Raw genomic sequence first — 15,814 nt, forward strand, 5'->3', positions numbered from 1 at the left:
GGACCGGCCCTTTACACAGTGGGACAGGCAGCATCTCTGGAGAGAAGGAATGGTTAATGTTTCGGGTCAAGACCCTCCTTCAGTCCCACTGAGACTCTTCTTCAGCCCCACTGTCTACCTTTGATTGAAACCAGCATCTGCAGTTCTTTCCTACACAAAGGAAGAAGCTGTTCGTGCATCTGGTGGTACATGCTTTTGGGGGCTTTGTACCCACTGCCCCACAGGAGAGGGGAGAAGAGAGAATGCGAGTGGTTCTTGATAATGTTAGCTGTTTTCCACAGACTGCGTGAAGCGCCCTCATAAGGTCATAAGTGATAGGAGCAGAATTAGACCATTCACCCCATCAAGTCGACTCCGCCATTCAATCTATCCCTTCCTCCTATCCCATTCTCCCGCCTACTCCCCATAACCTCTGATAGCTGTACTAATCAAGAATCTATCAAACCCTGCCTTAAAAATATCCACTGACTTGGCCTCCACTGCCTTTTATGGCAATGAATTCCACAGATTCACCAACCTCTGACTAAAGAAATTCCCCCTCATCTCCTTCCTAATACAACGTCCTGACCAATAAAGTATGCTCAAAATGATTTCACCAGGGATTTCTGTCACTAAGATTGCTTGTCTATGGGGATTTGCTTTGTGTACACTGGTGGTCACATTCCTTGGATTAAACAGACCAAATTAAATTATAATGACCTAAAAGACAAGTACACATCTATAAACTGCTAAATCGTGTAGGCGTTACTTTTTTCTTCATATTATCCTGCGTTTTAGAACATTGAAGTTCATTACGGGTTTGATGTATTTTAGTTTAGTTTAGAGATACAACGCGGAAACAGGCCCTTCGGCCCACCGAGTCTGTACTGTCCAGCAATCCACGCACATTAACACCATCCTACACACACTAGGGACAATTTACATTTACACCAAGCCAATTTACCTACAAACCTGTACGTCTTTGGAGTGTGGGAGGAAACCGAAGATCTCGGAGAAAACCCACGCAGGTCACGGGGAGAACGTACTAACTTCGTACAGACAGCACCCGTAGTCGGGATCGAACCCATGTCTCTGCCGCTGTGAGGCAGCAGCTCTAGCGTGCACCACCGTGCCTCCTTTTTAAAAATATTATTAAGTCCTGATATGGGAATGACATTTTGGGAATTTAGCATTGGAGATTTATCAGTTCCAGCGGCCATTTTCCATTGTCGCTGGAAGTTCATGTTCATCGAAAATGCTGAGTTCTGAGAAGGGGGAGCCAAGCATAAAAGACAAACTTTTAAATTGTTTTTTGAAGTAGTGAAACGTTGTAGAGAATGGGAAGGCAGCACATGAGAAGCTGTGTCATCGATGTGGCCCCATACCATCAAGGATCCCTACTATCTGGCCCCTCTTGTCTGTCAGGCACCAGGTACTTAAGCCTTAAATCCTCCAAGTTCTGGTGAAACTTAGTTTAGTTCAGTCAACAAAATAGAGAGAGTACAGAGGAGATTTACTAGAATGTTGCCTGGGTTTCAGCAACTAAGTTACAGGGAAAGGTTGAACAAGTTAGGGCTTTATTCTTTGGAGCGCAGAAGGTTAAGGGGGGACTTGATAGAGGTCTTTAAAATGATGAGAGGGATAGACAGAGTTGACGTGGACAAGCTTTTCCCACTGAGAGTAGGGAAGATTCAAACAAGGGGACATGACTTGAGAATCAAGGGACAGAAGTTTAGGGGTAACATGAGGGGGAACTTCTTTACTCAGAGAGTGGTGGCTGTGTGGAATGAGCTTCCAGTGAAGGTGGTGGAGGCAGGTTCGTTTTATCATTTAAAAAATAAATTGGATAGTTATATGGACGGGAAAGGAATGGAGGGTTATGGTCTGAACGCAGGTGTATGGGACTAGGGGAGAATACGTGTTCGGCACGGACTAGAAGGGTCGAGATGGCCTGTTTCCGTGCTGTAATTGTTATATGGTTATATGGTTTACTTTAGAGATACAGCGCGGAAACAGGCCCCTTCAGCCCACCAGCGATCCACACACACTAGGGACAATTTACAATTTTATACAGAAACCAATTAACCTACAAACCTGCACATCTTTAGAATGTGGGAGGAAACCGGAGCGCCCGGAGAAAACCCACGCGGTCACAGGGAGAACGTACAAACTCCGTACAGACAGCGCCCATCGTCAGTATCGAACCCGGGTCTCTGGCGCTGTGAGGCAGCAACTCTACCGCTGCGCCACCGTGCCACCCTTCCCTTCCTGACATCCACCAGGCTCTTTGACCGACCAGTACAATCTGAATCCCACCTCAGTAATGGATCACACCACTACTATGGACATGTTTTCTTATCATTCTGTAATAACATCATGTCTATTTTTGCATGGCCTTTTTCTTTTCACTGCCTTGTTGCATTGGGCGGCACTGTGGCGCAGCGGTACAGTTGCTGCCTAACAGCGCTAGAGACCCGGGTTCGATCCCGACTACAGTCACTGTCTGTATGGAGTTTGTACCTTCTCCCTGTGACCATGTGGGTTTTCTCCGGGTGCTCCAGTTTCCTCCCACATTTCAAACACGTGCCGGTCGGTATGTTGATTGGTTTCAGTAAATTGTCCCTAGTGTGTAGGATAGTGCTAGTGTACGGGGTGATCACTGGTCGGGTGGACTTGGTGGGACGCAGGGCCTGTTTGCACGCTGTATCTCTAAACTAAACTAAATTCAATAGACAATAGATAATAGATGCAGGAGTAGGCCATTCGGCCCTTCGAGCCAGCACCGCCATTCAATGTGATCATGGCTGATCATCCCCAATCAGTAACCCGTTCCTGCCTTCTCCCCATATCCCCTGACTCCGCTATTTTTAAGAGCCCTATCTAGCTCTCTCTTGAACGTATCCAGAGAACCGGCCTCCACCGCCCCCTGAGGCAGAGAATTCCACAGACTCACAACTCTCAGTGAGAAAAAGTGTTTCCTCGTCTCCGTTCTAAATGGCTTACCCCTTATTCTTAAACTGTGGCCCCTGGTTCTGGACTATCCCCAACATCGGGAACATGTTTCCTGCCTCAAGCGTGTCCAAACCCTTAACAATCTTATATGTTTCAAAGCATGTCCAAACCCTTAACTCATTTTTGTGCACCTATTCCCCCCCCCCCATCTCCCTTCTGTTTTTTGTTTTTTCTGTTTCTTGTTTTTTGTGCTAAATTGTATGTATGCACTGAGTACGAGCAGCTTTCAGTTTCACTGTACATGTATAGTGACAATAAATGGCATATCTATCTTAACAATCTTATATGTGTCAATTCATGTGTAATTTATGTTTTGTGTGCAGTTTGCCTGTGATGCTGCTGCAAGCAATATTAGTACAGATGACCATAAACTCAACTTGACCAGTTCTGTCCTTCCAATTTATATAAGAGTGCATTTCATTTAAAAGATTCAAGACTACTGCAAGACACTCATTTAACATTTGTCCTTAAATAGGCTGAGGTGAAGGCAAACTTGACAACATGGGCTGAGATTGTGCTCGTAACTCTATCCCGATAAATTACTATTTCATTTCTCCAAGGAGGAAAGAAAGATTAGAAAGCAAATAAATGCTCAACATTTCCATGCTTTTCCTAATTAGGCGCTACAAGATCAAAACTGGCAAGGGCTTGTAAATAAAATACCAGATTGCCATCTTAGGTCATGGCATACGGACTAAACTAAATAGCACCAACTTGTAAAAGAGTTATGAGTATAAAATATATTGCTGTTAAAATATATAATAAAATATATTAAATGTTTCCAGGTATTTGGACAAATTAATGCAATTATTTAACCTGTAGTAATACATAAAGTACTGACACACATAGAATCATACAGTGTGGACACAGGCCATTCGGCCCTATTTATCCATGTTGACCAACATGCCCCATCTACACTAGTCCCACCCCGACCAACATGCCCCATCTACACTAGTCCTACCTGCCTGTGTTTGGTCCATATCCCTCTAAAGTTGGATGATCAGCCATGATCATATTGAATGGCGGTGCAGGCTCGAAGGGCCGAATGGCCTACTCCTGCACCTAATTTCTATGTAAACCTGTCCTATCCATGTACCTGTCCAAATGTCTTTTAAATGTTGGTATAGTCCCAGCCTCAAATACCTCCTCTGCCAGCTTGTTCCATACACCCACCACCCTCTGTGTGAAAAAGTTACCTCTCAGATTCCTATTAAATCTTTCCCTCCCCTCACCCTAAACCTCTGCCCTCTGGTTCTCGATCCCCCTACTCTGGGTAAAAGACTGCATTCACAATATCTATTCCTCTCATGATTTTGTACACCTCTATAAGACCACCCCTCATCCTCCTGCCCTCCAAGGAATAGAGTCCCAGCCTGCCCAACCTCTCCCTGAAGCTCAGGCCCCTTGAGTCCTGGCAACATCCTCGTAAATCTTCTCTGCACTCTTCCCAGCTTATTATTCAAAGGAAGAATCATTTATAAATGTTACTATCTGTGTGTTCCTGTTACCCAGTGTGTCCAACACACACTCACTGGCATCTTGCTGAACAGGGCAGTGGTGAATCTCTCATTAGTGATCAATTATAACCATATAACCATATAACAATTACAGCACGGAAACAGGCCATCTCGGACCTTCTAGTCCGTGCCGAACACTTACTCTCCCCTAGTCCCATCTACCTGCACTCAGACCATAACCCTCCATTCCTTTCCCGTCCATATACCTATCCAATTTATTTTTAAATGATAAAATCGAACCTGCCTCCACCACTTCCACTGGAAGCTCATTCCACACAGCTACCACTCTCTAAGTAAAGAAGTTCCCCCTCATGTTACCCCTAAACTTCTGTCCCTTAATTCCGAAGTCATGTCCTCTTGTTTGAATCTTCCCTATTCTCAAAGGGAAAAGCTGATCCACGTCAACTCTGTCTATTCCTCTCATAATTTTAAAGACCTCTATCAAGTCCCCCCTTAACCTTCGCTCCAGAGAATAAAGACCTAACTTATTCAACCTTTCTCTGTAACTTAGTTGTTGAAACCCCCGGCAACATTCTAGTAAATCTCCTCTGTACTCTCTCTATTTTGTTGACATCCTTCCTATAATTAGGCGACCAAAATTGTACACCATACGCCAGATTTGGTCTCACCAATGCCTTGTACAATTTTAACATTACATCCCAGCTACTATACTCAATGCTCTGATTTATAAAGGCCAGCACACCAAAAGCTTTCTTTACCACCCTATCTATATGATTATGTTACCCCTAAACTTCTGTCCCTTAATTCTCAAATCATGTCCTCTTGTTTGAATCTTCCCTACTCTCAATGGAAAAAGCTCCCTCTCTATCAAGTCCCCCCTTAACCTTCTGCGCTCCAGAGAATAAAGACCTAACTTGTTCAACCTTTCTCTGTAACTTAGTTGCTGAAACCCAGTTACCTGACTTGGTTTCTGTTATCCGACTTCAACCTGGGCAAAGTAAATATTTAAGAAGAAGAAAAATCTGTTCAAATATCTCAAACTAAGCCCACCCTTGCCTCTCAGCCAGGAATAGATAGGGTAGACAGTCAGAATCTTTTTCCCAGGGTGGAAACATCAAATACTAGTGGGCATAGCTTTGAGGTGAGAGGGGCAAAGTCTAAGGGGATGTTTTTTTTTACACAGAGGGTGGTAAGTGGGGGAAAGGCAGGAGAATGGGGTTGAGCGGGAGAGGGAGATAGATCAGCCATGATTGAATGGCGGAGTGGATTTGATGGACCGAATGGCCCCATTCTGCTCTTGTATCTTATGAACTTATGTGCCTGGAAGCTGGGGGGAGGGGGCATCCATGTGCATTGTGTAGGAAGGAACTGCAGATGCCGGAGTAATTCAGCGGGACAGGCAGCATCTCTGGATGGACCGAATGGGCGACATTTCGGGTTGAAAGAAGCTTCTCGACCCGAAACATCACCCATTCCTGTCCCGCTGAGTTACTCTGGCATTTTGTGTGCATTGGTGAGATGAAGCCAGTGCTGGCCTTAGCATGGAAATCAATGCCAACTGTTCACATCTGGCAAGCATAGGAATCGGATGCCACCCAAGAGCCCACCATTACTCCTGAACCCAAAGCCAAGGGGCCACATTCAAGCCGGGAATTACTGACATTTTAAATATACCCACAACATCTTTGCCTAACCATGCCTGCCTGCCAAGCCCATCATTCATCATATCCACATAACCTATATCCCTCAATTTCCCGCATATCCAAAAGCCTTTTAAATCCCGCTACTATAGCTGCTTCAATCTCCACTCCCAGTTTCCAGACATTCACCGCCCTCTGTGTAAAAACAAACTTGTCCTGCACATCATCTTTACACTTTGCCCCCTCTCATCTTAAGGCTATGCCCTCAAGTGTAGGGCATCTTCTTTAGACTTTGCCCCCTCTCATCTTAAGGCTATGCCCGCTTGAGCAGTCTGCACCCCAGTGGCATGAACATTGACTTCTCAAATTTCAGGTACTTCTTAATTTCTCCTCCCCTTCTCAGCTCTCCCTCAGCCCACTGGCTCCACCTCTTCCTTTCTTCTTCCCGCCCCCCTCCCCACCCTCACATCAGTCTGAAGAAGGGTTTTGGCCAGAAACGTTGCCTATTTCCTTCGCTCCGTAGATGCTTCATCATCCGCTGAGTTTCTCCTGCATTTTTGACTGCCCTCAAGTATTTGATTTTTCCATCCCGGGAAAAAGATTCTGACTGTCTGCCACTTCTCTTCATTTTTGTTACAACACAGCTTGACTATTCAGTCTGTCAGCTTGCACTTCACATATTTCCCTTCCCCAGCCTGCTGGCTTCCATCCACTTCCACTTTCCATACATCTCTGCTCCTGTTTATTTCCCCCCAGCGCATGTGTACAGCCTTTCCCAGCTGATTCTAGATTTAGTTTAGTTCAGAGATACAACATGAATCACCCTCAACAGAAGCACTAAGGGAAGATTGGGAACATGAGCTAATGATAAAGATCTCGAAGGATAGATGGGAAAAGTATTTGACGAATACACATAACTGTTCTATTAATGCAAGACATAATTTAAAATCAATTCAAATTATTACATAGACTATATTATTCAAAAACGAGGTTGAGTAAATTTTATCCAAACGTCTCTCCCAGATGCGATAAATGTTTGTTTCAAAACGCTAATATAACACATTCATTTGTAGGATGTACAAAGTTGAATAAATTTTGGAGTGATATATTTGATATATTTACAAAGCTTTTCAAGTCAAGAATAGAACCCAAAACGGAATGGATTATATTTGGAATAATAGGAGAAGATACCAATTTAAATAAAGATCAAAATGTTCTTTTTTAATTATGGGTTAATAATTGGAAAGAAATTGATACTTAAATTTTGGAAAAATACAACCATACCAACTGTTAAAATGTGGATTAGGAATATGATGGACATAGCACGCCTTGAAGAAATGAGACTCCGACTAATAGATAAATATGACCAATTCTTAAGGAGTTGGTCTCCTTTCATCGACTTTTTGGAATCATGTGATGCAGCGGTACCGTAAAGATTGCTGATTTCAGTTCATGACGCGGATAGATCTACATCTCCGAATACAGATTTGATAAATTCTCTTTTAAGGGGCCTTCTCTTCTATTTCTACTTTCCACTTTCTCTCTTCCTTTTTTATTTTTTATATACACACTTCACGTTTTTCTATTCTCTACCATCTATTTTTCCACTTTTTCCTCTTTCTATTGTTTTCTTTTTCTTGTCCTGCTTACTTCCTTCTTATAACATAAAACTAGAGGTTGTACATAGAATGGATTACGGTATTACATAGTTGGCACCTAAAATTAGGTTCCACTGTACTGTTTTAACTGTATTAATAAAATAAAAAAAAAAAAAAAAAAAAAAAGATACAGCATGGAAACAGGCCCTTCAGCCCGCGCCGACCAGCAATCCCTGCACAATAACACTACCCCACACACACTAGGGACAACTTACAATTATACCGAGCCAACTAACCTACAAACTTGTACCTCTTTGGAGTGTGGGAGGAAACCGAAGATTTTGGAGAAAAACCCACGTGGTTACGGGGAGAACGTGCAAACTCCGTACAGACAGCACCCGTAGTCGGGGTCAAACCCGGGTCTCTGGCGCTGTAAGGCAGGAACTCTACCGCTGCACCACCTCAGGCTTTGCAGACATGTGTACCATTCCCTTCCCTCAGGCCAGCTGATTCTCTCTAAATCCTTACATATTCTCTTAATGCCAGAGTTTTACAGAGTCTATGAAAGAATCTCAAGTTGCTGTCCTTAAAATCTCTCCTTAACCTCAGATGTTTGGTCGTAGAAACAGTTAAACTATGATTATCAGTGCAAGCACATTTAGATAAGACCGTCTCACCAGCGACATTAAATGATTCAGGGACAGTTTCTTCCCAGCAGTTATCAGGCAACGGAACCATCCTCCCACAACCAGAGAGCAACGCTGAACCACTATCAGACTATCTTTGATCGGACTTTACAGGCTTTACCTTGCATTAAAGGGCCTGTCCCACTTAGGTGATTTTTTAGGCAACAGTCACTGTTGCGGTGTGATGCCGGAAATGGACCCACCCAGCGACAATGTCCACGACAAGGTACCACCCAGTAACGTCAAGCCACGACAACCGACAGCACAATTCCTCGCGAGTCGGGACGTCCACCTACGACCACACAGGTGACAACCTGTGGAACTCTCTGCCACAGAGGGTAGTTGAGGCCAGTTCATTGGCTATATTTAAGAGGGAGTTAGATGTGGCCCTTGTGGCTAAAGGGATCAGGGGGTATGGAGAGAAGGCAGGTACAGGATACTGAGTTGGATGATCAGTCATGATCATATTGAAAGGCGGTGCAGGCTCGAAGGGCCGAATGCCTACTCCTGCACCTATGTTTCGATGTAACCCACCACACCCAAAGTCAAACTACCAGTGACAAGCTACCACCCTGTCGGTGACAAATGAAGACAATCTCTTGATGCCGGAACTGTCGCTGGTTGACGCAGGATGCGTAGGTTGTCGCCAATGGAATTCACCGCGGTCATTCACCGGCGACAACCAACGACAGCACCTGCGACTGGAGAACGGGCAACTTCAGGCAACGCCAAGCCCACTGTCGCCGAAAGGTTTTGAACATTTCAAAACCCAGCGGCGACAAGAAATAAGTAACTTGAGACACTTGAGGAGACCGCTCACGACCACACAGGCGTCACCCCACGACCGTGTGGCGACTGCCTATTATCCGGCCATTGCTGGAAAAATGGCCTAAGTGGGATAGGCCCTTGGATGTTATTCCCTTATCATGTGTCTATACATTGTAAATGGCACAATTGTAATCATGTGTTGTCTTTCCGCTGACTGGTTAGCACGCAACAAAAGCTTTTCATTGTATCTCGGTACACGTGACAATAAACTACACTAAAATACAATACGTAACGTGGTTTTTTTTTTTAAACTCTTGCATTGTTACAAAAAGGATGCTTTTATCAGATTGGCAGACATTAGTAAATGAATATTAAAATATAAATATTTAACTTTTGCCGTTTGATATTACCTGCAGAAGCCATTTAACAAAGTTGGAATAAAGTACAATTGAAATATGAAAGGTTTTCACAATTCTGATATCGTAAATTATAAGTGTATTGTTCAAATGTATATTTAATGATAAAGCACATTAGTTTCCTAATCTTTTAGTTATATAATCTATTTCTCTAGTTACTCTAAGAGAATTCCAGTGAAGAGCTTTGATGAGGTCAACAACTTCCACACCTAACAATATCCACTTGTTCACATATCTCCACCATCAAACCAATTCTTCATATTAAAAATAGTTAAGAAGGCACTGCAGATGCTGGAAAATCGAAGGTAGACAAAAATGCTGGAGAAACTCAGCGGGTGAGGCAGCATCTATGGTAACAACATTTAAAATCAATGTTCATATCGCTGGGGTGTAAACTGCCCAAGCGAAATACGAGGTGCTGCTCCTCCAACTTACGGTGGATGGGACTCACTCTGGCCATGGAGGAGGCCCAGGACAGAAAGGTCGGATTGGGAATGGGAGGGGGAGTTGAAGTGCTGAGCCACCGGGAGATCAGGTTGGTTATTGCGAACCGAGCGGAGGTGTTGGGCGAAGCGATCGCCAAGCCTACGCTTGGTCTCACCGAAGCAGAGCATCCACTCTACTCAGCCTCACCCCGCTGAGTTTCTCCAGCATTTTTGTCTACCTTCATGTTAAAATGTTGAGCTAAGCACGAACACTTCTTTCAAAAAGATCCATAGTAATGTTCACATCAATGCATATTGTGAATGCACAGTGGTCTACTTGCTATGGGAAGGGTGGCGTTAAAGGAAGATTTAGGAGGATGTTGAGGGCCTGAGCTACAGGGAGAGGTTGGGCAGGCAAGGACTTTATTCCTTGGAGCGCAGGAGGACGAGGGGTGATCTTGTCGAGGTGTGAAAGAGCATGAGGGGACCAGACAGGGTGAACGCACAAGTCTTTTGCCCAGAGTAGGGGAGTCAAGAACCAGAGGACATGGGTGGAGAAAGATAGAACAGGAACCTTAGGGCCAACCATTTCACTATTGGTGTACGGAACAAGCTGCCAGAGGAGGTAGTTGAGGCAGGGACCATATCAACATTTAAAATACATCTAGACAGGTAGATGGATAGGAATGTTGCGAGGGATAGGACCAACTTAAGGATAAGGGGGAAATCCTTTAAAACCGAGATGATAAAACATTTTTCACACAGAGAGTGGTGAATCTCTGGAACTCTCTGCCGCAGAGGGTAGTTGAGGCCAGTTCATTGGCTATATTTAAGAGGGAGTTAGATGTGGCCCTTGTGGCTAAGGGGATCAGAGGGTATGGAGAGAAGGCAGGTACGGGATACTGAGTTGGATGATCAGCCATGATCATATTGAATGGCGGTGCAGGCTCGAAGGGCCGAATGGCCTACTCCTGCACCTAATTTCTATGTTTCTATGTATCTAACTTGGGCAGGTGGGACTAGTGTAGATGGGGCAGTGTGTTCGGCAGGGGCAAGTTGAATCAAATGGGCCTGGTCCCGTGCTATAGTACTCATGCCCAGATTGTCTTTGCCAGTCAGCAACAGTAGATCCACTACCAACAGCCAGGATTCTTGCTCTACCTGCAGCCCACTTGTTTATAACAGGGAGGAGACTGCAATGCCCACTGGCTTGTTGCAGACTGAAGTTACGTTGCAGCCACAGTCTGCAGAAGCAAAAATGTGTCCTGTCATTCCTTGCTCTGCAGCCACGTTAGCTGGTTTACTGCTACAGCTTGAATCAACCATCTCTTCAGGACACGTCGTTTCTGGCACGCATGACCACGACTTTAAATGAGATGAACGAGGTCACCGGTTGCACTGCACGGATAGGCGGGCGGAGATAACCCGGACTGAAGGCACTACATCTGGTCAGTGAGAGAGCTGCTGGGCACAGCTGGACACATCTGGACACATCTGCCCGCACAGGGACACACCAGCCCGCATCTGGATACATTTGCCCGCACCGGGACACACCAGCCCCATCGGGGCACATCTGCCCGCCTCGGGGCACATCTGCCCGCACCTGGGCACATCTGCCCGCATCTGGACACACCAGCCCGCACAGGGGCATACCATCCCGCATCTGGGCACATCTGCCCGCATCTGGACACACCAGCCCGCCTCTGGGCACATCTGCCCGCATCTGGACACACCAGCCCGCACCTGGGCACATCTGCCCGCATCTGGACACATCTGCCCGCACAGGGACACACCACCCCGCAGCTGGGCACAACTGCCCACATCTGGACACGCCTGCCCGCACAGGGACACACCAGCCCGCATCGGGGCACATCTGCCCACATCTGCCCGCATCTGCAGCGGGGCCGGGCTCCTGTGCAGGATGGGCCCGCTGCACCGGCCACACACACACACACCACAGACGGACCCGCAACCCCTCATCTCCCCCTTCATTCCCTCCCTCCCTTTCCCCTCCCCTCCTCCCTTCCCCTCCACCTCCCCGGCAGCTGCCGGCTCATTCACCCCCGGCTTCAGGTTTTCTCCCCTCCTCTCCTCCTCCCCAGCCCCCCTGCCCTCCCATCCCATCCCATCCCTCCCTCCCCAGCCGCGGCTGTGTGCTGTGCTGTGCAGTGTGCTGCTGTGTGGCTGCGCTCACCTCATCTCCAGCAGGCAGGCAGGGTGCCCTGTGCCTGTGTGTGTGTGTGTGTACAGTGCGGGGCTGTGGGTGATGTCCCGACACAAGGACACCGGCCGCTCACTCCCTCACTCCCTTCTCACTCACTCCCCGCGCTGTTTACAGGCGCCGGCTCCCAGCCCTGCGCGCCCCCGACACCGCGCGTCCCCGCCGCCTCCTCCCCCCCTCCTCCCCCCTCCCTGCCAATGGATGTCTGCGATTAATATCACCGCAATTTATTTTTACTCGCCAGACCTCCTCTATCCCTCCCCTTCTCTCTCTCCTTCCCCTTCTCTCCCTCCCTCAGTGTGCGTGTGGGATTTTTTTAGTTGTGGAATAAAATACGTTTCATTTCCATCTCTCTCCCTCTCTCTCCCTCTCCCCTTCTCTCTCCCTCCCTCCCTCCCTCCCCTTCCTCTCCCTTCCCTCTCTCCCTCCCTCCATCCCGAGGACAGAGAGTGGCAGAGAGGTGCTCTCTCCCCTCCCCTCTCCTCTCTCCTCCTCCCCCTCTTATCCCCCTCTTACCCCCTCTTTCCCTCCCTCTCTCTCTCTCTTATCTCTCTCTCCCCCCTTCTCTCTCTCCCTCTCCCCTCCTCTCCCCTCTCTCTCTCTCCCTCCTCTCCCTTCCCCTCTCCCTCTCTCTCCCCTTCTCTCTCCTTCTCTCTCCCCTTCCCTCTCTCCCTCCGTCTGAGTCTCTCTCTCTCTCCCTCTCTCTCTCCCTCCCTCTCTCTCCCTCCCCTTCTCGCTCCTCCCCATCATTCTCACTCACCCCCTTCATTCCATCTCTCCCCCTTTCCTTCTCTCCCTCTCCCTTCCCTTCCCTTTTCTCTCCCCCTTTCTCTCCCTTCTCTTTCTCTCCCCCTTCCCTCTCCCTCCTTTATCTCTCTCTGTCTCAACTGCTTTGTTCATCTTTATTTTTGTCCTGCTTTTATTCGGCTGCTTTTCCTTCCCTCACTCCTACTCTCAAAAATGCTTTCCTCTCTGTCTCTCTCTGTCATCCCTGCTCCCTGTCCCTATTTGCTTTTGCAGGCATTATTTGCTGTGCCAGAGCAGACGCCGCCCGGGCTGCAGCAGCGTTGCCATGTTAGTGCGCCCTCCCTTCTCCAATCTGAGCCACATCCGCCTGCAGACAGGGGAGTGGAGGTAGCCGGAGTTGAGAGAGAGAGAGACAGGGGCTGCAAACAGCGAGGGAGGAAGGGAGGGAGGGAGGGAGAGGTGGGCCGCATACACAACACACAGCGGTACCGTTTAGTGCTGAGAAACAGTGCAGTGGTGGGTGATGTTACCTGCTACAGGGGAGGTACTGCAGCTCTGATTCTAAAAAGGCATCGGTGAAGGAAATGCTAGTGTAGGCATCAGTCGCCAGCCGGCGATGAGCAAATCCCTGCCACGGTGAATACATTTTCCACCAGCAAACGAGAGAGATGAGAGGGGACTAAAAATAGCAACACATCTTGTTGAAACCACACGCAAGAAAAGGAGGAAAAACCAAGCTTGACTAGACGTTTTCTGTAGGTGGGGATTACTCCAATTCCCCACCTTTGCTGATAATGTCTCGATTTTTTTGATTTCTCTGAGAAGTCTTCAAATCCTGACATCATTGCTAATCTAACTGGAATGACAATGTGAAATCAAGAAACTTGCATAGACAACAGGTGCAGGAGTAGGCCATTCGGCCCTTCGAGCTTGCACCGCCATTCACTGTGATCATGGCTGATCATCCACAATCAGTACCCCAGTTCCTGCCTTCTCCCCATAACCCCTGATTCCGCTATCTTTAAGAGCCCTATCTAGTTCTCTCTTGAAAGTATCCAAAGATCCCGCCTCCACCGCCCTCTGAGGCAGAGAATTCCACAGACTCACAACTCTCTGTGAGAAAAAGTGTTTCCTCGTCTCCGTTCTAAGTGGCTTACTCCTTATTCTTAAACTGTGGCCCCTGGTTCTGGACTCCCCCAACATCGGGAACATGTTTCCTGCCTCTAGCGTGTCCAAACCCTTAACAATCTTATATGTTTCAATGAGATACCCTCTCATCCTTCTAAACTCCAGAGTGTGCAAGCCCAGCCGCTCCATTCTCTCAGCATATGACAGTCCCGCCATCCCGGAAATTAACCTAGTAAACCTACGCTGCACTCCCTCAATAGCAAGAATGTCCTTCCTCAAATTAGTGGACCAAAACTGCACACAATACTCCAGGTGTGGTCTCACTAGGGCTCTGTACAACTGCAGAAGGACCTCTTTGCTCCTATATTCGATTCCTCTTGTTATAAAGGCCAACATGCCATTCATTTTCTTCACTGCCTGCTGTACCTGCATGCTTACTTTCATATTCCTCAAGTTTTCTTTTCTGACATCTCATAAATTGAAATTCTTTGCAGTTTTTGTTCAGCTCCCCCCCCCCCCCCCCTCCTCTCTCAGATACAAGAAGAAACAACCAGAGATATGCTCTCCAGAGCATTAGCGCTGAAGGTAGGCTCAATTCTGAGTAACCCAGCAGGTCAGGCAGCATATCTGGAGAGACGGAATGGGTGATGTTTTGGGTCGAGACCTTTCTTCAGACTGAGTGTCGCGAGGGGGACACATCGAACTATGAAAGGGTAAGGTGTGAAAACGAGATATCAAAGGGGACGAAACGCAAGAAAAATGTAGAATTGTTAGGTGAGGGGGAGGTGACAACGAGGCATACAATCAAGAGGACAGTGAAACGGAGAATGAGGATGGGGGAGGGTTGCAGACAGAGGGAGAGCAAGGGTTACTTGAAATAGAGAAATACGAGGTGCTGTCCCTCCAATTTCCTAACTCTCCTTCTTCACCTGCATCTCCTCCAACCTCATCTACCGTATCCGCTGTTCCAGGTGTCAACTTCTCTACATCGGCGAGACCAAGCGCAGGCTCGGCGATCGTTTCGCTGAACACCTCCGCTCAGTCCGTCTAAACCAACCTGATCTCCCGGTGGCCCAGCACTTCAACTCCCCCTCCCATTCCCAATCTGACCTTTCTGTCCTGGGCCTCCTCCATTGTCAGAGTGAGGCCCAGCGCAAATTGGAGGAATAGCACCTCATATTTTGCTTGGGTAGTTTACACCCCAGCGGTATGAACATTGACTTCTCTAACTTCAGGTAGTCTTTGCTCTCTCTCCATCCCCTCCCCTTCCCAGTTTTCCCACCAGTCTTACTGTCTCCGACTACATTCTATCTTTGTCCCGATCCCTCCCCTGACATCAGTCTGAAGAAGGGTCTCGACTCGAAACGTCACCCATTCCTTCACTCCATAGATGCTGCCTCACCCGCTAAGTTTCTCCAGCGTTTTGTGACTACCTGCACTCTTTCTTACATTGCTCACTGAATGTGAAGGCAGATCTTCACCCAAGAGAAGCATTGTTGGGGCAGCACCACAGAGGATGAAGGTAGTAAGCAAAGATCCTATAGCGGAGCAAGATAGACCACTCCTGCTAAATGCAACGGGCTGACGTGTAGTACGCAGTGGAGTGGAACGTGGGACTTTTTTTCATCCATTTCAGTAACCGGACCCGACCTGACTCACAGTGTAATCAACGTTGCGGGGGAACAGTTTGTGTTAATAAATTTAAATTCTGAAAAT

The 15,814-nt window shown here is 47.2% G+C and overlaps 1 protein-coding gene across 2 annotated transcripts in view; it reads right to left on the minus strand.

Annotated features, from left to right (window-relative positions):
* LOC129700559 (ena/VASP-like protein) overlaps positions 1 to 12,370 on the minus strand; it is a 250,622-nt gene extending 238,252 nt beyond the window's left edge. For both annotated transcript variants that reach the window (XM_055641165.1, XM_055641163.1), the window contains exon 1: positions 12,197 to 12,370. In XM_055641165.1, coding sequence (XP_055497140.1) covers positions 12,197 to 12,201 — 5 coding nt within the window. In that variant the 5' untranslated portion in view covers positions 12,202 to 12,370. The remainder of the gene's footprint in view (positions 1 to 12,196) is intronic.
* Between the last annotated feature and the right edge of the window lie 3,444 nt (positions 12,371 to 15,814).

The sequence above is a fragment of the Leucoraja erinacea genome, chromosome 9 (genome assembly GCF_028641065.1).
Source record: "Leucoraja erinacea ecotype New England chromosome 9, Leri_hhj_1, whole genome shotgun sequence".
Classification (NCBI taxonomy): domain Eukaryota; kingdom Metazoa; phylum Chordata; class Chondrichthyes; order Rajiformes; family Rajidae; genus Leucoraja; species Leucoraja erinaceus.